This window comes from Anarhichas minor, unplaced genomic scaffold (genome assembly GCF_050575085.1).
Source record: "Anarhichas minor isolate MPS153535 unplaced genomic scaffold, ASM5057508v1 ptg000136l, whole genome shotgun sequence".
Taxonomy (NCBI): domain Eukaryota; kingdom Metazoa; phylum Chordata; class Actinopteri; order Perciformes; family Anarhichadidae; genus Anarhichas; species Anarhichas minor.
Window position 1 is genome coordinate 11,075,516 of NW_027466582.1, and position 27,154 is coordinate 11,102,669.

Consider the following 27,154-nt stretch of genomic DNA (forward strand, 5'->3'; position numbering starts at 1 on the left):
TGATAATAATAATAATTTGCAATAAGCAAACAAAGCACAAAAAAATACATTTGGACATCAGTAAATATAGTCGAGTATTTGTCCTTATTTGTCCTTAAGACATTGCAAGATGAAGATGGTCTATCAAGCTCGAGTTGTGGACTAATAACACATTTCTAACAGATAATAACTAAGTTATGTTTTGCTTAATATTAACAAACAGAAGCTTTTTGTTTCTGTACTCTTACATTTGGACATGAGCACATATTAGCAGATCCTGTATCTAGCTTGGTCAGTGATATTTTTATATACATTAGTTTCATACTACATGTCTTAAGTTAAGTTAAAGTGAATTTCTTCAATATGATATTTCTGAGTTTCAGCAAGCTCTGCTGATACAATTTCCCACACACCTCATAATGATAAATAAATGTATTTGTTTTTCACGTTGACCACTTGGTGGAGCATTTCCCCCAATAATTCATGTAATCCAGCGACACGTTTATGAAACACCGTTTCCCACAATTCCTTGCGGCGCGCTGTCGGCGCTGTTTGTGCAGCCGTCGCTCCAACAATGCAGCTTTTAATGGTGCTGTGAGCGGTGCGAACCGAAAAACGCAGCAACACCGCAGGCTTGTCCGGTGACTGTAGTCGTTTAGATTCAGCACAGCAGGGTTTTTGACGGTTTGACAAACGTGCCACGCGGCTGTGACTCAGTTTTTTAGGACATCCTCGACTCTTCTGCTGGGGTGAGTAGCGACCGAAGCTAACGCTGGTCTGCCAGTGTAGTTGAGAGCAAATGCATTTTGTGATGTTCGTGTGCTGGCTAGCAGGCTAGCTAATTGGCCAGATGAGACATATGGCCCCTTGTGTCTTTCCCCCTGCAACCCCCCGCCGGACCATAACCAACACAATAGTCGTGGTGTCCACTGTCCTCATTGTGTTTTAAATGCGGGGTATTCTAACAGGTGTGAATATAAAAGGTTGGTAGTTTGTATCAAGACTTTCGTGCAGTTGTGTCGTTCTCCCGGAGCCGCTGCAAGTCGTGAGTCTGTTTTGCTTTGAACACGGGCTGAGGCACACGTCAACCAAAGCGATGTTAACTTGCATGACACAAACCGACGTTATTTGTAGTCTGCATGTGACTGCCACACATGTTGGGAGTCTAAACATGTTCTTTAATGTGGGCCCCTCCACAGCCCCCGTGACGTGCCGCTCTTTTATAACGAGTAAAATGTCACGCCTAACTCCATTCATAAAAACGGACAATTAAATGTCGACTTGATTATTGCCAAGCATAAATACTGGCATGATGATGCTCGCCAATTAAGAAAACCACGATGAGCATCTTGTTGAGTCAACATGCTTTTTTTTTGTTTTTTATACACCGACGATTGTTTTCTGTGACACATGGTGATACACGAACACTGTTAATACTGCGGTTATTAATGACTACTCCATTATAGGGCTAGGAATTTGGAAATGGATGTTGTGTTTGCTGTGGTGGGACAAAGGTTAGGGTCTCTGACAATGTGGAGAACACGTTCGAAATGCTGCTCTGTCAGTCATGTTGTACCTTTTGCCATTGAGCAAGGTAGCAATAACTGTAATAATGTATTTGATCTACTCGGCAAAGAGGAGATCATCCGGTATTACTGCTTGCTCATTCATACTGTATTGATTCCATATAATATAGTTTAAAATGTAAAAAGAATGAGTTGTATTTTGTCCTTTTTGTCCCTATATAAATGAGAGTTGACTAAATATCAGAAACACCCAAAATTGGACCATTACAGCCTACCTGAAGGTTTGATTTATTGCACGGCTGCGTCACAGCAATCCAGAGAATAAGAGATGAATGGCGTGAGCCAGCCTCTTGTAGTTTTGGGAAATGCACCCCAGTTTGTCAAATCACACAATACATAACAGATAATGCGCTGAATATACGAGTCAATTTCATTGTATGTTATTTATTATCTCAAAGCCTGAAACTTGGTGGGAACATAAAGTCGCTGAGCATGAACATATGGGGTGTCCTGAATCTGATGATGTAGAGAAAACTAAGTAACACAAAATATTCATCTGATGTCAAAGATGTCGAGTCAGATTAATCACTGTCTGGATCGCATGTTCTTTCCTCACTCCCGTTCTAACATTCATAATTAGTTTTGTTATCTTGTCAGCTGTATTTGTCGTGCACGATTAGATCAGTGTCTGTGTTTCCCCAGACAGTGGTGTGGATTGTAGTTTTTGTCGTAAAGTCAGTGCTACGGTTTGTGAACGTATCGCAGCAGATGCTAGCGTTGGTTTGGTTTCAGATGGGTGTTTGTAGTTGGAGGCATTCTTTTCCTGCACTGAGATATAAACAGCAGAAGTATGTAATACAGTTTGTAAACGGTGAACTAAGCAAAAGGCTTTTATTTTTTTAAAGATAGATTTAACACAAACTCAGTTAATGTAGCTCTATCCAAAAGCCGTCATATGTGTTTTTATAATTATCACCTTGTTAATATTTTGACAAATGTATGATTTGAACCCCCCCCCCCCCCCCTGTTATGTTAGGTTGGACCACAGCATGCATTAATGTGACTTTATGAGTCCCATTGAGGACGAGGGTATTGATCTTTTTCTCAGAGGGGCATTGTTTTTCCGTTGTGGTCAAGATGCTTGTAGATGTGCTGACCTCATTTAATAATTGGACGTCTGCCTGATGCTTCATATAGATTCCATTCCAGTAACATTTGTACTGTTTGAACAATGTAGAATATGTTGGCCAGCGACGGATGTTAATAGTTGGAACTACAAAAAATAAATCCCATTGAGCTGCTAGATAGTAATTCGAAAGGCGCTTTCTTGGCCTTAAAATCAAGTTTCACATCATTGTTGAGCTCTCCGCCCTGAACTTTACTGCTTTGATTCACTGTCACAGCTCTCTTACAGTCACTACAGTCAGTACAGTCAGTTAGTGCAGGTGTAAATGAAGTGCATCCATTATTAATGTCAGTAGTTACACCTGAGACAGTGAGATATAAGGCCTCATCTGATAACAGTCCACAAAAGGTGTGGGCGTGGCCTAAGATTCATCAATGAATCCTTCTACTGTTAATGGACATGGAAGACATTTAGAATTGTCAAAGCAGGAACAGCAGGGGTGCCAGGGATCAAGTATGCTTCTTTATTGCAGCCCTGATTTGTGATTTTATTCCGATAAAAGTTTCACGGTCCAGAGTGAGAAGAATTTGTCTGTGCTGTTGAACTTTGAGACTCAGCCATTGATTGCCACGTCCTTGTAACGAGGGTCTGGATGAATCATCGACTCGAGCCGCCCGACTCTCGACTTGCGTTCTGTCAAACTGTCCCGCTCTCGCCTGACAGAGTGGCGAGGTTAAACTCCACTCGAACAGCCGAGTGTTCCCGAAGCTCCTCTTCTCTAATGAACATCTGCTTTGAGAGCCAGGGGGAGTTAGGCTACATTAACCTCGGACAGATCGCTCTGTACACTTATTGAATGACGGCAAGATGTTGTGTTTGTATTTTAGTTATTGCGATACGCAGGAGAGAACTGAATGGCGTGAATGAAAGTACTGACTGGAACAGATGTGGCAGTCGGAGCAGAGAAACGCTGGGAAGAAGAGAGATGGCAGGACTGGTTTTACGTTTGGCACAGTAAGCAAACAGCAGCTCTGTCTGCCATGACTGCTAGTCGAGCAGTAGGATTTCTCAGCTAATTCATTTTCCAAGCAGCGATATATTTCCTCAAATAGAAGCACCATTTGCCTCCCTCCAGTGGGCCTTAGTCAGTGCATGTCACTGTCAAGTTGAAGGTAAGTGCCTCATGTGAAGGAAACGGTTAAAAATAAACTTGGCTGCAGGGCGAAAGTGGATATTTAGATTGTCAGTACTTTCTTTTAAACAAATCAAACACACACACACACACACACACTTGCCACTTGTTGTTGACACGTTGATTTCAAGCCCAGTGAATTTGTACGGGCGAATGGCCGCTAGCAACACGACTGACAGTAGTGCGAATGCCCTGCGCTGACACTCAGGTGCAATCTGTTTTGGGGTGGTACATAGCAAATAATTCTCTGGTGTCAGGGGGGGCTAATCACCCTGGCTCCCCTCCCACAATCCATCAGTGTCTGGAGGACGAGGCTCGCGGGGTTCTGGCAGCTGTTGTCGGGCTGAGTCGACGCCAGCATGCGCAGGAGGGGGAGAGGAAGAGCTCTCAGAAGGACACGGCGAGCGAGGCTGCTGCCGCTGCTATGGAGAGATAACACGAGGATTTATTTGTTAGGAGGGCAGGATTTCAGCGTTTGTGTGTTAATTTAGCGGTGTTCTCTGTAAAGTGTGTGCAGGGGGAAGCCAGGTTGAAGGAGGAAGGGTTTTATAAGCGCAATGTGTCAATAAAACTTATGATAGTGGAGCCAAAACAATTTGTTGATGGATAAAAAACACCGATCACCAACTATTTTGGTGATCGTCGATGAGCTTTTTAATAATCGTTTGTCATCTTTTAAGGAAAAACGGAGGATTAGCTGCTTCTACCTGTGTTATATTGTTTTAATATATTGTTATATAATTGAATAATAAAAAACTTTTTTTAAGACGTTTCACCTCTGATGGACATTTCATAGGCTAAATATTAGAACGATTAATTGTGAAACTAATCAGAGATTAATAAGATGATAAAAACTAGTTAATAAATAAACTTCTAGTTGCAGCCATTAATGGCAGAAACTATACTATTAAGTGCAATCTGCCAAAAATATCTAGAGCGTGTACTTCTCCATATGCCTCGCTCATGATGTCAATGTACTGTAAGTTATTCAGTTGTCACGTGTCAGCTGTGTCACTTCTTTTCTTTTTTTAAACTCGAATAGTTCATCCTTTCAAAACAGTTTCTACAAAATAATTGCCCGTGACTTTTCAGATATTTATGCAAGCAGCATCAAAGTGAAATGTTTAAATCGGCCTTATTACCGAATGAGGACAGTCCTCGATGGACTTAACTTACTTCTCAGTGTTACTCAGACGTAGGCTATTTTTTTGATTATCGTGGATTACAAACTAGCCGTGTTGGATTAAACCAAATGGCTGATATTGCGGGGCCGTAACAGAGCGGTTGTTAATGCTGGGAGAGGGAATTGGCAGAGACCTCCAGATTTAGAGTGAGTCGTCAAGGCAAATATTTGGAGCCGTTCTTCCATTTGCAGGCTGCTGAGAGCGCTCGGCTGTTCACAAGTTTTTGAGGGCAGACGGAGGAGAAACGGCTCAATAACTTATTTTTTGACATTTCTAGATGTAATACCACACAGAAAAATAAGTGAGGGAGCGTTGCTGCCTGCAAACCAGCAGGTGTACTTGAGGACAAACTGGGGGGGGGGGGGTCTGTTCGGAAAAGGCTTTTTTCACAGTCGACCTTTGGACTAATTAGAGCAGGAAAAACACAGGTGTATGTCATAACACTAACAATGTCTCTCTTCCATTCACGTGTGCCTGTAAGCCATGTAAACGCTCAATGCCAGGGCCCTGAGATGTTATTTTTACATGTTCGTTTTATGTGGCAGACTTTTATCTGTGAGACATTCAAGATGTTGAGTGTAGATAATAACAGGTGACCGCAGCTGTTGGCCTCTCTCATATGTAGACGGTTGTTCGCCACCACATAGTGATCCCGAGGTTAACGTTTGTTTTGTTTGTCCCCAGTCTCCCCAATGTGCTCACACTCACATTAAACCGGTTCATGAATGTACTGGGTATGTGTTGGACGTATTTAACAATTAATTAACATTTAATCAAAATTGCTGTAGCCTTCAACAGTAAATAGCTGTAATGTTATCAAATAAATGTGAACCAGGTTACCCCAACCCCTTCAGTCTGACTGGTTTTACTGTAGCTAACGTTAGCCTAGCTTCTGTACAGATGTTCCAACGATGACGTCGCTTTGTGTGTCCATTTACTGCCACGGCTAAAATGCATTCATACCCAGCAGGGGTGTGTCGCTTACACAGTTGATCACTTTTGTTGTTGTGTGTAATATTACAGTCCTGCTATCTCACACTCAGCTCTCAGCCTGCGTTAAACGAGCAGCTGCTTCTGTTCAAGATGCTAGTTCAGCGTTAGCCTCGGATAGCTAAACTGTGCAGCCACCAAAACAACAACTCTGTGGAATTTTCTCAACTGTGTGCCACAGAGTTCATCAACGGGAGGACCCTCAGTGAGCAGGGCGAGGCACGCTGCGACTCATTTCTTCTGCGGAGGGCATGGAGGTGCGTTTGATTTGTGAACCTTTCGGGGGTCACAACACAATTAACTCAATCATTACAGAGTAAGAAGCTCCACCTTGTGGTGCAACTGCACGCCACAGCAAATCTACACTTCATTTTCTGACAGTCGCACCTCACGTCCCTCGTCTTCACGCCTCGTCTACATTATCAGTTAACACATCTTGAATCGGTTAAATTGTTAACGCAATTAACTGCTAATCGATTGTTCAACGACATCCCTAGTGAGAGATTTTGCCACATCATTTATACCGTGGTATCCAAACCACTAACATCTCTGCTTGTGTTGGGCCACGGCAGGACTGCTTTGCGGCAGTATTGGATTCCTATTGGATTTTCACATCATTGTGGTGCACCTTGACCTCTCAGACATTCATTGCTGGTTATTTTACCCATCAACTGGTTCTCAAATGTGTATAAAACGCATTGAAGTAGTGACAATGCTTTCCTCTAAATCTCCCCCCGAGAATTTAGTGCCAGTTTTATACTGGATCTTAACCACAGAGCTAATGCTCATTGGGTTGGCTTCAGGAAATAAAGAACATGAAGATGAGGAGGTTCAGTTGCGTCTTTGATTTTCCATCCTCCGTGTGCTCTTCTAAACAGTTTGTGTATCCTACTTCTACATAGAAAGACAGGATGTGGTGGACAGTGTGCCTTTTATTTGAATTTACCTTCGATGTTGCTTCACCGAGTGAGAGAAAGAGGTTTCTTCTGACTCTCCGCTGCAGTGAACTTGATGTATTCAATCAGCTTCCACTCTTGAATACAAAAGGACTCTTCATGTTTCTTCCTGCCCTCATTCTGCTCCTTGTCTACAAACTGTTGTAACTTTGAGCCGTGGAGGTTCTTGTAGTTGTGACCTGCTGGATTCACTTTGCTCCAGATTAAGCATTGTAGAGTAGCCGCACGCAATACTAATAAACACAGCCATGTTCATCCTAAATCTGGTTTTCGTTTCTGTTTTTGGGTGACGCTTTATGTGTTTCTGCCAGTGTATGACAGGCCTGTTTGTAGTCTCAGACTCTTATGTCCCTTTTCATCTCAGCCTAAAGTAATTATGGAGACGCGAATGGCTAAATGAGTACCATGTGGCAGCCTGTAATTAGATTTTTGGTAATGAATGGGTCAAATACCAGTTGCAGGCATTTGAGCACATAAGACATTTTACACAAGATAACACAAGATATAAGACAGGATATTTCTAACAGGACATGGAGGAGAAGCTTGTTTGAACTTTGGTTCATCTAACTTCAAATATATGAGAATATTGAAGCTGTTCAGTGAATATTGGCAGATTTCAGTGTTATTTCAAAGGTTTTTCTGTTCTGCAGAGAAACAAGACCAGTTTATAGTTGATAATCAAGATGATCTTTTTTTTTTTGAGATCATTATTATTCATCATGATTATTCAATATGTCGTTATTGCACTTTTAGATTTAAATAAACAGAGCACTGCTTTCACTTTGATGTTGAGCTACTGATGGCCGGCTGTTAGTTTAGGAAGCGCTTGATTTGCTATGCAGCTGAGTTTTCCATGACTGGAGCACGTAGTTTAAACGTCAATGTCACAGTTAATCATGTTCATTGTGGGAAGCCAAAAATCATGATTGCAATTAATCTTAGATTAATTATGCAGCCGTGAGTTTAGTCAGGCCACAGTTTTAATACCTTTAGGGAACCAACTGAAACATTTGAACTTAAGCTGTGTATCCTTTAAAATGGTGCTGGAGCATTTTCATGTCCCAAAAGATCATTCATCCCTGAATGTTGATAAGAGTAGTAGTAATGTAAAACTAAATCAATATCAAATATTCCAAAGTAATCCTCCTCAATCAGTCTAAGCTTTAGTGCCACTGCGGTTCCCTTTACACATGTAGAAGACATTATAGAAACTGTAGGAAATACCCTCAACAGAGACACTTTAAAAAGACATTTAACTCGTAAGGCATGCTCAATGTGAGCTCATAGTTCCATTAAATGACCTCATTAGCACTCCAGCTCATATGTAAATACAATTTAAAAAGATACATGCACGACCAGACTGTGCAGGAATTGGAGACGCCAAGAAATGCTCGTCAAACGCTGCCTTTCACACCGCGTTAGGAAGAATTAGTGGTGAATGTTGCCTGGAGTCCGCTCACTGAACTCATCTACATCTGCAGCTTCAGTCTGTAACTTAAACACATTCACGTCTTTATTTCCCTCTTCTGTGGACGAGCAGACTGCCATCCTGGGGCAAATGTAATTGTTTTTTTTAAACATTAAAATAGACACATTTTTACTGCACTTTGGTTAAAATAGATTCAGTCCAACGTTTTATTTGACTTTAAAAAAAAAGAGGTAAAGCCATAATTAAATGAAAGAGCTTCAAGCTAACCCTGTTCTTTGTTTATAGGGAGGAGCAAAGTAACAACGCTAACGAACCAGTTTTGGGAAACCAAAGGACACATAATTCAATATTGGCCTACTGTGTGAGTTTCTGGCAAAGGACAAAGCAAGCAAGAATTATAAATGTATCCCATTTATTTGTTTTCAGCAGTTGGAGCTCATTAGCAAAGTGCGAGCTGTTGTGTGCTGAAAACTGAGGGAGTCCTGTGTGTCTGTACGTCTGCTCTGACTCTAATTGGCCGTCACACTCTCAGCTTTTCACCAACGCAGTGAGTCTCTCCTCTCTCTCCTCGCCTCGCCACTGCGATACATTTAGTTTGTTTTCACCCTCCCAGCTCTTACGAACACAGAGCCTCGTCTCTGAAGATGCTGACAGATTGGTCAACAGTTGTGATAAAGTTGCCCGAAGAATTATCCGGGTACATTTTTTTTTTTAATATATGTTTTACCTTGGACTGCCTTTTAAAAGTCGAACATGCCCCCCCCCCCCCCCCCCCCCCCAACCCCCCTGCAAGGACATGGGCACCTTTTCTTTTTTTGTTGAATTGCTCTCCTGTGTAATCTTTGTCATATTGCAGGAGCTTTGGAGGTTGGGAGGCACCCAGGCCCATCTGTCATTATGAACTCATTCTCTCTCTCTCTCTGGCTACCTTTCTCTCTCTCTCTCTCTCTCTACCTCTCTTTGTCTCTGCCCTGCAAAATGGTATTCAGAAAAGTTATAAATACACGTGTTTGTTTCCAGTGAAGGGTACGTTCCCTGTCTGCCTCCGTGTGTGTCTTTGTCTTCTCTGAGAGATAAAGGTGAACACGCTCATATTTTTGCAACGAGCAGGAAGTGGTCCACGCGGAGGGCGACTTAAATTGCCCGCGTGCCGCGTCATCACCGTACCAAATACTCCCCATGATCATAACCTCGCTGTCCTCTCTTCAGCCTTATTGGATCATTAGAGGAGCAGCAGGAAGCAGCACCCTCCAGCATCACTGGAAAGTTTTCAGTGCTGATACAGGTTACAGTTTAATGGCGTTATTTAAACTGTAATGAACTAAATCTCTTTAATTTGGCCTGTATGGCAAAGTATTCAGTTCTCAAGAAAGCACATAAGGCCAAATCTGAAACGTAATAAAAAGAAGAAGGAATGATGAAGCATGCACACAGGTGAAACTGGTAACATTAACGATGGCTCAGTTCCATCAAGTGTCCCAACAAGCTAGTCAGTGAGCCGGCATGCACAATACCAGGGCCTCCTCTTGGTGGAATGTCGATAAAAGGTCATAATGGGGTTGCCATTGCAGACATCGATCATAAACCTGGTGGTGGTGTGTTTCAATCCGAGTATCAGCCATCGTGTTCAGGTTTCTCAACACTGGAATATCCATCTGCGGACCCTATGAACTCTAAAATGCAAGGGAATTGTTATAAATGTGCAATCCCAATCTCTGCAAACATCTGGCTCCCTCGCTTCACCTGTTCTCAATATAAGTGACAGAAGAAATAAATAAGTAAATCATCATAATGGTTGTTGATTTATTTGCATTCTGTGAACCAACTAATTGTTTCAGCACCAACTATCACATGTTTTTCTCTCTTAGATTCTTGGATCTAAAAAAAAGACCCACATTTCCTGACTTTCCATTAACTCTTTGAGAACGACTCCACAGCCCTACAGGCACTTCTGTTACTAGTGAAATAAAATAATAAAACGTCCTTGAGATGGCTCAGTCAGCCGTCTGCAGATAAGCTGTGATCCGTGGCTGAAACAGCTGCTCCACTCACACAAACCCTATGACTGTGCTTCCCCCTGCAGCTGCTTCCACCCCCCCCCTCCCCCCCATCACTTCCATGGGGAGCGCCCTACCTCGATCCTCTCCATGAAATCACAATTAATTATTTGAAGGGTTGTCTGCGAAGCGCGATGAGCCAGAAGCCCTTTAAGGGGAGAAATGCATCACGATAGCCTGGAGTCCCAGCAGCCGTGATGAGTTTCCGGAGTGCAGCAGCAGCATCACCTCCAGAGGCCTGTGTGCTCACTGCTGCAGTCAGCTACAGCGCTGTATATTGTGGATTTAAAACATTCACATGCTTCGTTTTTTTTAATAATTTTTTTACTACTGGTGTCTCTGTTCTACTTGGAGTAGAGCGTAGGGCTGCTACTAATGAATATGTAAAAGCAAACGTCTGGGCCTGAAGCACAAGGTGAAGACGTCCTATTTCTTGTTTTGTCCAAACAACAGTTGAAGACCCAAAGTTATTCAATTAAAATAGATGGAAAACAACACTAGAACAGCTTGATTGTTAGTGACAGAATGGAGTCATTAGTGAGACAATTTATGACTATGAATGCTGATTCACAACCTTGACCAGCTAAATCCACTAGAAAAGGTTAAAAAATAACAAGTGATGAACACTCTCACTGCCCTCAACACCTATTGTAATATAATATATGTGCGGAACATTTATTTATGGAGAAAGAAGAAACACTGTTATTTTTCTTATTGATTTCTCTGCATTTACGATAAGTGGTCCCTGCAGTATATTTAACCGTCCTACAGCGGCTGTGGAAGTGATGAGTGGCTGACTTTAGAGGAGCAGTCGGGTGTTCACGTGTGTAACGCGGCACAGAGAGACCTTTTGTCTTTGGCAGCGTTCTTTTAGACCATGTGGTTCGGATGTACTGGTCCTCGTGGCACATATGGGCTCAGCCGTGTTGTGTCTCAGATCCATGAATGGAATGAGAGAACGTTGGCAGCATTGTTCTGGATCGATGGCAATCGCTGTCATTCGGTCAGTCCACCACTTCGGTCCAGGCTGAAATATCTCAACAACTATTCAGTAAATTGCCATAATATATTGTTCATACATTCATGGTCCCCAGAGGATGAGTCCTGCTGAGCTCTAGTGGCATCACAAAGGTTCAAGTACTTGTTTTTCATTGGAATATCCAAATGTCCAAACATTTTGTGGGGATTTCTGCTTCCCAAAGACTCGATGAAGAGCCAATTTGGGCTCAAAATGTTGCACTTTTTTTTTGAAATCTCGAAGAGTAAAAACAGGATATTTAAAGCTACAAAGTACACCATCAGGTCAAAATATCAGTTTGTCCAGTACTTAAATAAGATGTTGGCATTGTCATTGTTAGCAGGTTAGCATGAGGATGTGAGCATTCAGCTAAAAGCACCGTTGTGCCTAAAGTACAGGCTCTCAAAGCTTTAGACTCTAAAAAAAACTATAAGAAAAAGATTCAGTGTTTGCACGTAGGACGCCCAAACAGACTAATTGATTATGAAGGAGGCCGTCTGACAAATTACACATTGCTTTATGACAGTTTGTCTTTGTTTATTATAAATTTGTCTGATTGATTAAGCAGCGAGTCGTACGTTAAGCAGTGGAAGAGAGCATTCGGTGTGGAAAATCACTCTTAGAGCCAGTCTTCTCATTAGAAGAAGATATTTCTTCTTGAGACGTTAAAAGAAAATTCAAAAGATCCATCTTCTTAATATTTCATTCCTTGCAGTACCTTCCATCTTTGAGCCTTGGTAGCCGGGGCCTTATTAAAAATACAAGCTGTGTGATCTTTCCGTCAGCCTTTTTAAATCCCTCACTTCGTCTTACTATCTGTCAAAAGCTCAGTCAGATGCCTCACAGACACGCGGAAAAAAACCACCAAACGCCATCACTCTGTTTTGTGGCAAGATATGTCAGAAACTTTAATATTCACAAGCTGCTGCAGCCTTTCCCCGTCTTCCCCACACGAGATGCGACCCCTGGAATTGCGTTGATTGTTGTAAAAGTAAAAGCCCGTTTTATAGTTGGATGTCATTTCTGTTCTCCTCGTTTCTTCAGCGAGGAATTTCAAGACTGCCTCAGAAAAGCCGGTGTGCAGAGAGACTGTTCAAACATTTATACAAGCGCTCGCCCTCAAATGTCTGGGAACTGGAACGTAGCGTCTCACTGCTTCATTCGGGGCTCTGAGCTCGGCACCTGCGACACGTTGTTCTTCTGACTTCGGATGAAGATATTCTGCCCAAATCTTCTTGGAATTAATCCCAACACGATGCATCTCTGAGTGCCTGCAAACATAACATTCTCGCACGCTCTCTGACTGAAGAACTTGATCTTTATTGACACTAAAACCCGCGTTAAATGCAACTCGTCGGTTTCCATACCTCCTAAATCAAATTAACAGGCCGCTGCACTAGTACAGTCCGCGTTATTGATAGGCCTCACCGGTAATTTGCTGACTAAGTCATTGCTTGCTCAGTGCTGCTCACCATGTGGAGTAAAAGTTTTTTTTATTTTATCTGGGTCATCAGTGGTGCGGCTGTGCTTTAGCTTCTCCTACAGATCACTTGATTTGAACGTGTTGCAGGATTTAGCCGTGTGAAAAGGGGGGATGGATCGTACATCATATTTGCATTCATTTTCAGTGTGAGTAATGGAACAATTACAGTGTGATAAACAGAGATTAGTCATCGTATGTAAGGATGTAATTCAATTTGGCAAAAATATTTGCCAAGAATAATATAATATGTGTTAATTGTTCCCTGCAGCCATACTAGAGTTGCTGTGGTACCAGTTTGAGCTTTTTGATACGTCCAGCACCTTTAATTAAGATGAAGCCGGGTGAAGCGCCTCATTTATGATATCAGAAATGCCGCCGACACAGCCGAAAATGCTGGATCGGGTTAAGCAGTTTTTTGTTTTTGATGCACTGGTATCCGATTGGTACTACACTGAAGAAAATGTGGCATTGGAACATCTGTTTTTCCCCGTGGCTTCATTTTAATATTGTTAATGCAGACTGTGTTGTGAAAGGTTAACGGCAAGGACGAGCGTATCGGTATCTCTCTTTGAGTTCAGATATATTTTATAGCTCTCTCTCTCTCTCTCTCTCTCTTGCACGCCATGTATGCCCAAAGCCTTCAAGTGGAAATGGCTTCAACGACAGCCCTTTAGGTGCTTAACACCGAAGTGCCTCGCAGCTCAGCGGTAGGTAATGGCGGCATTATCATTGATCCCTCACAAAGTAAATCCAGAGCGATCAATGCTTTCCTGTGTGTTTTCCATGCCGACAGCAGTCCGATTAAGCCGGCTGCAGCGGAGAGGAGACATTCTGCAGATTAGAAAGATACAACCGAAGAGATTGAGATTTAGTTTCTATCTGTGTGTGCGCGTGTGTGTGTGTGTGTTGCTCCGTTTCCCAGAACTTTATAAACCAGCATGTTGTTGGCTCCGGATTAGGCCCAGCAACAGCGTTTGCCAACATCTGCCTGCCATTACTCCTGTGACACTGGCAGTCATGCAGCAATTAATCAGACTGTTGCGATAGCCGCCACTCGGTCACTCTGCACCTCGGGCACATCACGAAGCAGCAGGACGAGGGTCAGCGTTCAGAGGGTCGCGTGTCCTGTGAGCTGTGACTGTACATGTTCCTGTCTGACTTCACTAAAAACCCTCTGGCCTGTAGGTACTGTTTAGGGCCAGAGCATCTTATCTGATGTTAACCGGGGTTACTCTGTTTCTGGCAAAGCCGACCTCTAGTCAGTAGCTTGTTAATGGTGTGGTCGTGTTTTTAAATGCAGATCTATCCAGAAGTATTCATGCTTAGTGCTGCTGGAACCACAACTGTAAGATGATGGAAGATTCAGAGGGCAATATGTTTCAGTTGTTCTCGTGTGGCGCTGAATCTGCGACCTTCAAATCAAACGTATACACTCGGGCTGAAATGATTGGTCGATAGCGAGGAAATCAATCAACAATTCATCAGCTGTAATAGATTCATCGTTAAAGTCATTTATCAAAGGAAAAAGCCTCTCGCATGTGAGGATTTGCTGCTTTTTTTGTTTTACATCATGGTAAATTGAAGATCTTTGGGTTTTGGACATTTGAAGACGGGACTTTGTGCTCTTGGAAATAGCGATGAGCATTTTTCATATTTTTAAGACTGAAGGATTCACCATAAAAACTGAGAAAGAATTTGATATTCGACTGTTCGTTTCTGTCATTGTTGTCAAGCAGAACATTATCAGATCTCAGCTTCTCAAATGTTTTATATCGTTGCAAATTAAATAGTCAAATAACTTTGAGTTTTGTATTATTGTTTGAACAAAATAAAGAAGGTGAAGACCTTGGGGGGTCTGGTGGATTAATGTTTTTATTAACCGTCAAACTAGCGAATCTCTTAATTGAGAAAATAATCAGGAAATTAATGGATGATGAAAAAAATATTTGGTTTCAATCCTACTGCGAAAAATAAACTCTGTAGGCAGAGGTGTGATTTGAAAATCTTTCAAGTCATAAAAAGACATTGCGTTGTATTCGTCAGGTTTAACATCATGTAGCTGGATAGTATGGAAGGTTTACGGTGCATTCAGACATGCAGCTACAAGGAGACAAGTAGCAGCAGGATGGCGGTCATTTTAGGCAAGAGGAAATCACGTGCCTGCCATGTGATTGGCCAGTACCTTTCCACATTCCTCTGCTTGACAGGCGTACACACACACACACACACACATGCCAGCTGTGTTGCAAGATGCTGTTTTTCAGGAGTCGGGGGAGAGAAAGTAATCTCTAAACATCAGAAGTGCCCGTCCCCTGGAGGCAGCGTGGAGAAATTATTACTTGACTGAGACAGAATGAGAGATGGCTCCCCCCCCCCCCCCCCCTAAGTTTGTTTTAAAGATGGCATCTGTCTACGTTTTGATCTAACCCGGCAGTAAAGAAAACGTTACAACCGCAGAGGTTTGAATCCACCAGTCGTGGGAATAAAATCCTTATCAAGAGGAGCTGTTGTTATGTCTGCAAAAAGGTAAACGCCACCTGCGTCCCTTTTTCGCCTCTGCGACCGTGTCACTGAACGGCGCTGCTGCATCAAGGCTCACGCTCGGCGTTGTGGGGATAGCGCGGTGTTTGATAACGGTTGTTTGGCATTTGGCCTGTCGAACATCCTCCGGGCTCTGATAAAGCTGTAGAGCTCAGAATGCAGGCTCCCTGCTGCTCGTGGAAAGGAACGATCTGTGCGGAAATTTTAATCATGCTCCCGACGTGAGACTCTTTCGGTGACGTTCACGCCTGTTTAAGGGGACCTAAGCCATGATATCCTGAAAGCTCACCTCCGTTGGCCTTTTGGAGCATCTTGAAAACTTTGTAATGAAACTGGCAGCGGTGAAGTAGTCTGCATCAGAAGTTGTGGGTGGTTTCTTTTGTAAAAGCCTGAGCCACATCACTTTGTAAGATGGACCGTTATTGGGGATGCTCAGTAATTTGAGTCAGTGATGAGGTTGGGATGCAGAAGCCTATTAATGAGATTTGCTGGAGGTGATGGTGGTGTTGGCTCGCCTGCTGTGTGTAGCTCACTAGTGATGGCTCTCCCTTGTTTTTCTTCTCTTTCTCCGTGACTTGGAAAGACAAGAAATTGAAAGAAAAAGATTCACCCTCTGGTATTCTGCAGCACACTGAGGATTTTTCCTAGACTAAGCAATCGTGCACATAATGCAGTGGATGAGCTGCAGAGCTTGTTTTACAAAGAAACATGTACGGTGGCTGACTATGGAAAGCCTGACTATGAATAAACGCTACTGTGGACCTCACCTTAGGGCCGTGTCGCATTTCGGAAGATGGTTCCAACATCTAGGCCGTATCACAGGTTTGCTTTACTGAAAGTAGCTTGAAGGTTTGAGAGATGCATTCAAAATATGAGTAAGACTGCTTTGTGGGTTCCACCTGTTAAATCCAGCTCTTTCTTTCTTATAGTTAATTAGCAGTCACTTTGATGTACAGATAATAATGTAATCATTGTCGCTAATTGTTTTTTTCTTCCTGTTATTCTCTCCTAGGTTTCCTAGATTTCAGAAGCCCCACCTCCAGAGGGATTCCTGACAAGGGGCCAGAAAAATGAGCACAACCCAAATAGAAGCAACTGTGCCAACCGGCTATCTCACTGCGCTGTGAGCAGCCATGCCCTCCCTTCATCAACCATCGAGGGGAACCCCTCTCGAGACGCGGGACTGTTTGCTGACATAGATTTGGAAGAATTGGAACCTTCGCAACAGAAATGGCATTGGTTTGTGTGGGCAGTAACGCATCAGAGTACATATTAGAATACAGGTGAGGCTGAACCTCTAGCCGATACCCAGAGGACTCTTAACAGGAGGTAAACAGCCTCGGATGACTTTCACGCAAGGACGGAGCCACAGCCCAGCTTTGATGATTTAGTATCCATCCCAGTACCTTGCTGACAAGGTCGTATCATGGCTGCTGCTGATCCCCATTGCAACGGTTCCTTGGCTGGGCGAGGAGCAGACTGAGAGAGTCAACAATGCAGCGTAACGGCGGTGGGGGGGGTGCCGGCGGCCAGCCGTGGGTGCTGCGGCGCGTGCGTCTCACCTGGCTCAGTTTCATGCTCTTCTTCATCCTGGTTTTCTTCCCGCTCATCGCCCACTACTACCTCACCACCATCGACGAAGCCGGGGGTCCCGACAAGCGCATCTTCGGGCCGCGGCCCGGCGGCGAACTGTGCGAGGCCAAACACGTGCAGGACCTGTGCCGGATTCGCGAGTCCGTCAGCGAGGAGCTGCTGCAGCTGGAGGCCAAGAGGCAGGAGCTCAACGGGGAGATCGCCCGGCTCAACCTGCGCATCGAGGCCTGCAAGCGGAGCATCGACAGCGCCAAGCAGGATCTGCTGCAGCTGAAGAACGTTATCAGCCAGACGGAGCATTCCTATAAAGAACTGATGGCCCAGAACCAGCCCAAGTTATCGCTACCGGTCAGGCTGCTGCCAGACAAGGAGGACCCGGGACTGCCGCCGCCCAAGTCGGCCCGTTCCTGCCGCCTGCGCTCCTGCTTCGACTATGCGCGCTGCCCTCTTACTTCTGGGTTTCCCGTGTACGTCTACGACACAGGCTCCTATCCATGGGCGGATTATCTCGACCCGCTGGTGAAGCAGGCGTTTGCAGCATCGGTTAAGACCAACATTTATATAACCGATAACCCCAGCGTTGCTTGTCTGTATTTGGTGCTGGTAGGAGAGCTGCAAGAGTCCTCCGCCCCGCCGCCGTCTCCTTCAGAGCTGGAGAAGCAACTAAAAGCTCTCCCTCACTGGAGGTCCGATGGACACAATCATGTACTGGTGCATTTCTCTAGAAAGTCCATGACGCAGAACTTCCTGTACAATGTGAGCACAGGCCGGGCGGCGGTCGCTCAGTCCACCTTCCTGGAGCAGCAGTACCGCGAGGGCTTTGACTTGGTCGTCTCCCCGCTGGTTCACGCCCTCTCGGAGCCAAATTTTTTGGAAGTGCCCCCTCAAGTTCCCGTAAAGAGGAAGTACCTCTTCACCTTCCAGGGGGAGAGGGTGGAGTCACTGAGGAGCAGCTTACAGGAGGCGCCGCCTCAGTCTTTCGAGGAGGAAATGGAAGGAGACCCACCGGCCGACTACGACGATCGCATCATCGGCACCTTAAAGGCGGTGCAGGACAGCCACCTGGATCAGGTGCTGGTGGAGTTCACCTGCAAGAACCCACAGCCGTGTTTGCCGACCGAGTGGGCTCTTTGTGGAGAGAGGGAGGACAGGCTGGAGGTCCTCAAGGCTTCCACTTTTGGCTTGGTTATTGCTCCAGGGGACGGACAGCTGGTGGCCTCAGCGGGCTGCGGGATGAGGCTCTTCGAGGCCCTTGAGGTAGGGACCATTCCAGTCGTGCTGGGGGACCACTCCAGACTACCATACCACCAGTTTATCCGCTGGAGTGAAGCAGCCATTATAGTCCCCAAGCCTCGCGTCACAGAGCTGCACTTCCTGCTCCGCAGCCTATCAGACAACGACATGTTGGCGATGAGGCGTCAGGGCCGCTTTCTGTGGGAGACCTACTTCTCCACCACGGAGAATGTTCTTAACACCCTCCTGGCCAGCATCCGAACCAGCATCCAGGTTCCTGCTGCGCCCATCAAAGAAGAGCCCGCCCACGAGATCCCCCACAAAGCGGGGAAGATGGCAGGAACCGACGCCAACCTGGCCGACAATGGAGATCTGGATTTGGGTCCTGTCGAGACAGAGCCCCCCTACGCCTCTCCGCGCTTCCTCCGCAACTTCACATACACGGCGGCAGAGACTTACAGAACGTGGAACCGGGCCCCGGGGCCTTTCCATCTGTTCCCTCACACTCCTCTGGACCCCGTGCTGCCCTCCGAAGCCAAATTCCTCGGCTCAGGTACTGGTTTTAGGCCCATCGGTGGAGGTACGGGAGGCTCGGGGAAGGAGTTTCAGGCAGCTCTCGGAGGAAATGTGCCCCGAGAACAATTCACCGTGGTGATGCTGACGTACGAGAGGGAGGAGGTGCTGATGAACTCTCTGGAGAGACTGAACGGCCTGCCGTACCTCAACAAGGTAGTGGTGGTGTGGAACTCACCCAAGCCTCCGTCGGACGACCTGCTGTGGCCAGACATCGGCCTGCCGATTGTGGTGAGTGCTCCGTCAGGAAAGAGTTCAACAAATGTACACACATTCATCTCAACGGTGTTTGTTTATTTTATAAGGGATACATCTCTGTCACATCTCGTCTCTCTGAAGTGCTAAAAAAAAAAAGTAACCTGAAACACATCACATGCCGCTGTTTGGATCGGTGCCTCTTTGAAACTCTGCAGGAGTCCACACCAATTACCAGCAGCTTTACTAAAAAGACGTGAAGGAGTCTGACAGCCATGAATAATACAATTTGTGCTTTTTGAATTAAGCCCTGGAAAATCAAATATTCATGTGGTTCATATTCACACCATTAGTTTGTGACAGGGACATGTGGTGCGCTGTGAAAGAGGAGCTGAAGAAATGGATCCCGTGGAGAGTCTTTGGTGTTACCTGGCACTGAGCTTCTACAGCATATTAGCTGTTTCTGTAGGGCACATGTAAACCTAGATTATATGACACCCTCAGAATACCTCTGTGCTAAGATCAGTCTTACTGAAGTCTCAGTTTAATCATGAGCAGTCACAAACAATTTTAAAGTAGAGATCTGTTAGTGTTATGTAGATCATGTAGAAGTACAACTTGTTGTGTGTAGCGTTTATCGAAATGTACTCAACTACACTTGTAGTTTATTAAAGTATCACTACTCACAGAAAATGTCTGACAGAAATGTTCTCTTCTACGCCCGCAGGTCGTCCGCACAGAAAAGAACAGCCTCAACAACCGCTTCCTGCCCTGGGACGCCGTGGAGACCGAGGCCATCCTGTCGATTGACGACGACGCTCATCTCCGCCACGATGAGATCATGTTCGGGTTCAGGTCAGTGATGGTGACCGAATGCACGCGGCCCAAAGGATTCATATACAGTCAAATATAAGGGAACGCTTCGTCTCTCGTGAGACATCAAAACAGGTCAAAAAAAAAAAAATGCAGAAGCATCACATTCCTGAAAGTGCTCAACTAGACAGAGAAACTGAACCAACCACTTGAGACTGAACCAGAGAAAATAAAAGGGAACCGTGTTTCCTTGTAGTCATGATTCATTTGCTCATGCTGTAGCTAGATAAGCTGAATGTGAAGGCCATGTTTAAACCAATTAAAAGAGCATGCTGAGCCTCTCCTGTGTGTGTGTGTGTGTGTGTGTGTGTGTGTGTGTGTGTGTGTGTGTGTGTGTGTGTGTGTGTGTGTGTGTGTGTGTGTGTGTGTGTGTGTGTGTGTGTGTGTGTGTGTGTGTGTGTGTGTGTGTGTGTGGTCATTTGACATCAATTATCTCAAACTCTCCCAGAATTCCTCGCCTCCACTCTCGCCCAAAGAGGAAGCATTACGCAGCAGCTGACTCTCAGACTTTTCAGTGGTCTCACATTTGAGATGTTAGATTGCTTTTTGAGATTTCGTGCGTCGTCTGTGTCTGTTGAAGGAACTCCAAGTATCTGATCTAATTAACTGAAACAGTGTTTCCTGCAGTTACTGGGCTCCATTATGTGTAAATATGAGCCAAGAGAGACCATTTGGTTTTAAATACACTCGTAGAAGACAACAGAATGGTTACTTAATTGCTCCCAAGAGGCAAATAGTTGTCACATTGCTTGTATACAGTAGATTACAAGTTTAAACAGCTGGATGTGAACAGACAGACACTTGGAAACCAAACTAATGACCATTAAAGAAAAAAGGGACAAATACCAATAAAAGACTGATAAATTCTGCCCAGTCACGTCTTGATTACTCGATTTGAAATGAGGAATTCTGCTGACTTTGTGTTCCGCGGTGTCTCGCAGAGTGTGGCGCGAGGCCAGAGATCGCATCGTGGGTTTCCCCGGGAGGTACCACGCATGGGACGTGAACCACCAGTCCTGGCTGTACAACTCCAACTACTCCTGTGAGCTCTCCATGGTCCTGACAGGAGCTGCTTTCTTTCATAAGGTCAGATCTTATACTCCTCACCACTCCAAAAACAAAAAAAGACAAACAGCATTCACCTGAATTGATCTTTTGTCCGTCTCATTCACTCGTTACCCCTACTCGTTTTGTAGTACTACGCCTACCTGTACTCCTACGTGATGCCCCAGGCCATCAGGGACATGGTGGACGACTACATAAACTGCGAGGACATCGCCATGAACTTCCTGGTCTCTCACATCACCCGCAAACCACCCATCAAGGTCAGTGACGGAGCACACGCAGCACCCGCAAACTTCCTGTTCCCCCCCTCAGGGCCCTGTGTGTTTATGTTTTTGCCCACTTAGCCTTGCCATTACTCAAACTGACGTATCCAATATTCCACACAAATGATGAATCAAAAACACAAGATCGAATCGGTGCTTTATGCCTGATTTGTCCACTGGATTTTTATCGGAAGGACATTTGTTCGGCTGAGCGTATTGGCTAGACAAATAATTATAGCAATCCAGCCATGGAAGCTGTTGGAGCAAAAAATGTTATTGCAGCCCTCAGTTTAAGTTCTTTTTGATTTAGTGGCGTGTTAATATTCACGGGTGTTTCAGAGGGGAATTAAGGACTGCTTTGATGGAGTGTGTTGCATGACGGAAATCCGCTGTTAGGAATAAGCCTTGTGAATAATGAATTTGGGGCAAGTTTGAATGCGGAGGCCTAAATGGAGAGAGGGACTGTATTTCCCTTTTAGCCCAAATAAAACAGCAAATACATTGATTTTATGCATCACTGGTGATGAATTACCAACAATCGAACTCGGCTTTTAGGGATATTTGTCTTTTTCTTCAGCATTCATGTAGTTTTAAACGGTAACTTCAGTATTCTCCAACCTGGACCCTACAATCCCTCATTTTGGAAATCGGTCCAGTATCGAGGGGATAACGCTGCAGTTTGATCACTCCGTCAATGTGCGTTCTCTAAAAGTCTGTTTCTTTGTCACCTACCTTTCTGTTTATTATTGTGTCATGACACTTGTTGCCGGAAGACACCGCTGGAAACGTGAGTGAGAGTCGGAGAGAGGAGTTGTATCCGTTTCTCTGTCAACGCGGAATATTCAGCTGATGTTGACAATGTGGAAGCAACGCAAGATTGCAGAGACTTCTCCTTGAGACGTCTACTTGGTCAAACACAATAACAAGCAGACCGGATCATTTCTAGTCGATGGTCGACTACTTTGCCCGTTGAAAAGACAAGTGGAGAGTTTATCAGCTGTAGCTGGAGAGCTTGGTGTTCAGCCAGAGTTGATTGTATCATGGAATAGACTGCACATCTTTTATATCACACTTCCACGGAGAGGACAATATTAGTGTAGGGTGTCTGTCATACCAACAAGATCATCACCGAGTATGTCCTGGAAAATAATCTCTAGAAAAGAGTGGGAATTCTGAAACAGCATTGTTGTTTTATTGTAGTGTAGAGCTAGTTATTGGTACGAGTAAAATAGAAGATCAGACTTCTTCACAGCATGTTCTCGCTTTAACCATCGCAAGAAAAAAAGCCTTTTAGGATGAGGACTAGACGACGTGTTTGGCAACCGTAACGCTATCTCTGATGACGAGTTTGGCAAAGGTTACTAATAATGCCAATAACCGACCGACTGTCTCTCTCTCTCTCTCTCTCTCTCTCTCTCTCTCTCTCTCTGTCCATGTTAGGTAACGTCGCGCTGGACTTTCCGCTGCCCCGGCTGCCCTCAGGCCCTGTCGCACGACGACTCGCATTTCCACGAACGCCACAAGTGCATCAACTTCTTCGTCAAGGTGTACGGCTACATGCCACTGCTGTACACGCAGTTTCGCGTGGACTCTGTGCTGTTTAAGACTCGCTTGCCCCACGACAAGACCAAGTGCTTCAAGTTCATCTAGCAGCGGGCTGAGTGGCCCAGCAAAGAGCCAAAAAGCAGGTTGAAGGACTGGAAGTATTTATAAGACCAGCAGCTCCCACTGCGAGCAGTGATGAGGACGGACGGACTGCCGGATAAACGCACAGAAGGAAAGTTTGGGGTGAGAAACAAGTTAACCTTTAAAAGCTGTTGGCTTGGTCGTCTAATCCACAACTCGACTGAAAATCTGAGGAGTGGAAGCTGAAAGGAACCACTGCCAACAAAAATAAGCCTTTCCAGTGGATGTCCCTCCTCCGTTTTCATGTTCTTCAATCACGCTCGATCATCAACCACTACAGATGTCATTTGCACCTCTCAACGGCCTGCTGAGGACAAGAGGACGGTTGTACACAGTGTACAGAAACTCTCCCGCGATAAACTCCACCTGACTGGAGCTATCGGTTACCCAATCACCGACACACTGGTGTCAGGCTGCGATCGGCCCAGCAACTTGTTGACAGTTTCAGTAAGTAGAGCAAACGTGGCAGCAGCACATGGTTGCCACTGCTTTTTATTTTTTCTCCATTTTACAGTTACAGACTGTACTTCTTGTACGTGGACGTAATAGAAGCACTGATGGTCAGAAGTATTTTATTGAACAATCTTTCTTTCTTTTTTTCTTTTTTTAAATGTCTAAATGTATAAATCTCTGTCGAACGAACATTTTCCGGAACGTCCGAAAACGAGACAGGACCTTAACTGAAGAGTCGGCCCAATCATGTTTAGTAGTGTTACGTTCTCAAGAAGCAATTCTCTTCAGCGGTCACCATAATGCCTCAAATTTGTCATGAAAACCAGCCACCATCTTGTCATTTTGTTCTGCCTACAGGGTGTGCCCTCTTCGAGGTCTGTTTTTGATGCTATGTCATGTTTCAATGTGATAATATTAACCAATCAACGGTTACAATGTCCCCTTACTGAAGTGCAACAAAGTCAACAATCACAGCTGCCAAAATCTGTTGTAATTATAAAGAAAATTAAATGTACTATTAGGATTATGGATTTAAAAAGTTGAAAGGTAACAGCTTGACATATTAGGAAATGTTTGCTTTCAGGCAGAGAGTTGGATGAGATTGTCTTCGCCTTCTCTAAAATCTGTCGAGTAAGTTTAACGTACAGACCGTGAAACAGGAACTAACGGCAAAATCGGAACCGCTGAAGCTCACTAAGATCAGATATTCTCCTCTAACTCTCCACCAGAGACCAAATAAGCATAAACTATTGAACTATTGTCTTAATATTTTGCCAGTTCCGGCTTTGAGACAGAAGTATAAGTTTTGTCCCGCCATGGTTATGTCACCCTCCTGTATAGACCTGTTTCCCAGCTCAGACAGAAACGTCACTTTACAGTGTCGCCGTGTTGGTTTCACTTCTTTCTTTCTTTTTTTTTTTTCACCATTACTTGATGAATGTTTTCTTTGCCAAATAGGTACGATGTCTGCTGCTTTACATAACAGTCTGCAGGGTGCGCACAGTCTGCAGGGTGCACAGTGTGAGGATGCAGTCTGGTACACCCTCATCCACTCTGCATGGTACTTTTTTAGGAGTCGACCCTTTGGAGCCTTTCCCCATCATGTGTTGTACATCCAAAGTCTTTTATTTGACCGGACTTCATTTCTGTAATCTGAACAAAAAGATTGACTGAAAGAGTTCCCTTTAAAAAGAGATATTTGGATAAGTTTCGTATTTTTATTGTTCTCCCGCCTCCAAAAAGGTTCTAACTGTGAGGATGCTTTTATGACACAGAAACTCCCATAAGTCCATGGTTCCTGTATATTTATTGAATAGATTATTTAAAAAAAGATTTTTTTTTTTTTAACTGATAATGACACATTCAATAAAATGACAAGACGTTGTTTATTATTCCTTATCGCAAAGAGGTTACGACCCGACTGAGCCGTGAGCTTATTTCTTCGCCAAGGAAAACTCGCTTGTGCCACTGAACGCTTGAGGAGGAACTTAACTGACCTGAGAGCGGCGCTCAGGCAGACCAATGTGTTTTATAGACGTCAAGATGACCTGATTGATAGGAAGGTCGACCTGAAACAGAATATCGTTGACTGAGCTCCTGCAACAGTCAGTTGGCAAGCAGCAAAGTGTCTTTGAAGCCAAATGTCTACCTGCTCCAGGTGGCTGCTGCTGCTGCTGCTGCTCTCGGGCCTCTCCAGTGAAATATAACAATATTTGACTAGGCTTCTTTAGCTAAACGGGATGTATGAAGAGCCAAATTCCAAATTACACTGATGTAAAATGGCCGTACAGCTCAAACGAATCCAAATTGACACTTCTGCTGCACCAGAGATGGAAAAAAAACCGGCCTGTTTCCAAAACCTTGTTACACCTGAAAACTGTTACTGAAGCTCTGGGGACCTCATAATTACCTGGCTGACTAAACCTGTCCTGGGGCGTAAATGGGGTCAGCTGGTATGTTGGAAGGCAAAGCCCCCCATTCCTCCAGTCCTTGGTGCCTCCAATCTAGGATCTGTGGCACAGCTGGTTTTCCGTGGCCCAGAGCAGGATCAAATCCCCTGCAAGGCCACAGTGGCCCTGCTAGGTGTTAGGAGCTGTGAAACTATGTGCTCCTGGGGTCTGATCCACGACTGTGGTCGAGGCTCCAGCCAACTGCAACGCTGCTCGCGCTGTGCCAGACTGATGTTGACTGATGATACAAACATACTGTTGAAGGCCAGATTAATGAAAATAAAAACTCTCAACATTGTTAAAACTTTGTTTGACTTATGGCCTCATTCTTTTCTCCGTCTTTGCACAACACATGCCTGCCTTGTTCCATTGTTTCTGTTTTCTTGTCGAGTTAACGCTGGTTTGCTTGATGATAAGATCGACACCACTTTCTGTGAGGCGAAGATGAAGCTGCAGCTAGCAGCTTAGCATGAAGAATTGAAACGGCTAACTTAGTCTGGCTCCGTCTGAAGGAAATAAGATCGCCCACCAGCACCTCAAACCTATTAAGAAACATGTTTATTCGATCCGTATTGGGTCAGCATAGCCAGAACACCATGATCGCTTGCCTCATGCAAAATGTGACCAGATACAGTGGCACACCCTGGTATTTTTGGCTTATTGTATGTGACATACTATATATTGGGACACACTTAATTCCATACCAACATACTATTAAGAATGCTGAAACAGTAGGTCCATGTGAGATTTTTAGGTGGTGCGAAACCTTAATAATACGGAAATTGCATACTATTTATTTTAAAATATTACTGTATGCAAACACTGGACACTACTCCTGCATAAATATCCCACAATGCAATGTAGTAGTGACGACAACATTCATAACAGACAATGGCGTACAGCTTTGTAACGTCAATCCCGCCTCAGTTTAATGGTGGGTGTATAAGATTTTTTTTTTTAAGTAGTTCAGACTTCGTGAGTCTTAGATTACCAACGTTTACCAACCGGAAAAAGCCAATTGTTTATCTGGCAGCAATGCCAGACATCTGGTTTGTATACTTTTTTTATTTTTTTTTTTTACAAGGAATACAATTTGAATTTGAAGAAATGAGGCCCTGCGGGAGGACTGACGGAGCGAGGTGTAGTTTGCAGCGCCCCAAACCCAGAGGAGGGGGTTCAGATGTGACATCACTGGGACGAGGAGAAGAAGAATGCATCCCACACCCTCGAGCTTCAGCCAGCAGAGAGATGAGGGAGGTATTCGTACTTTTCACTGGGACATGGGGTGTGGCTGTGTAGCCTTCAGAAGTCTTTGGGGGGATTGTCTGACTCATTTTAATTTGTCTGATGACGGTTAAAGACTGGCTTTGTTCCAGATGATAACAGAAAACCAGAGTCCTCACACGTCTGGACAACGTTTTAATTTATTATAACCTTTATTCAATAAATCCATCTTTTTTTGCAGTAATTTCCTTTTGCCACTCCAGCTCAATTCCCGGCCTTAGCACCGCTGTTATCGGCACTGCCTCAGTCCTCAGAGAGACGGCCAGGTTTATTGGAGGAGGAATTGGCTTCTGCATATTCCTCCTCAGCGGGAAGCACCGTGTTTCTACATGAATGAACATGGCTGAGTTGTCAGAAGGCTGAACGGTGAAACGGGCTCAATCTGTATTACACAAGCAAAGGAAGCTGCTCTTTGATACCGGTGGCATGCGGAGCTGTGTCCAATTCTGTAAGAGACTCTCGGCGAGCACGAGACAGAATTTCATTCCTCTCGCTGAAAGTGGCGT

At 44.5% G+C, this 27,154-nt stretch overlaps 1 protein-coding gene across 2 annotated transcripts; it reads left to right on the forward strand.

Annotated features, from left to right (window-relative positions):
• Positions 1-507: 507 nt before the first annotated feature.
• extl3 (exostosin-like glycosyltransferase 3) lies at positions 508-25,672 on the forward strand. 2 transcript variants are annotated; one of them, XM_076083879.1, is made up of 7 exons: positions 508-728; positions 6,179-6,254; positions 16,494-19,111; positions 19,803-19,930; positions 20,890-21,034; positions 21,145-21,273; positions 22,717-25,672. In XM_076083879.1, exons 3-7 carry the CDS (start codon positions 16,976-16,978, stop codon positions 22,924-22,926), a joined length of 2,748 nt encoding a protein of 915 aa, XP_075939994.1. In that variant the 5' UTR covers positions 508-728; positions 6,179-6,254; positions 16,494-16,975; the 3' UTR covers positions 22,927-25,672. The 2 variants fall into 2 exon arrangements, with proteins under 2 accessions (XP_075939994.1, XP_075939993.1); XM_076083878.1 differs by lacking the exon at positions 6,179-6,254.
• The last annotated feature ends 1,482 nt before the right edge of the window (positions 25,673-27,154 follow it).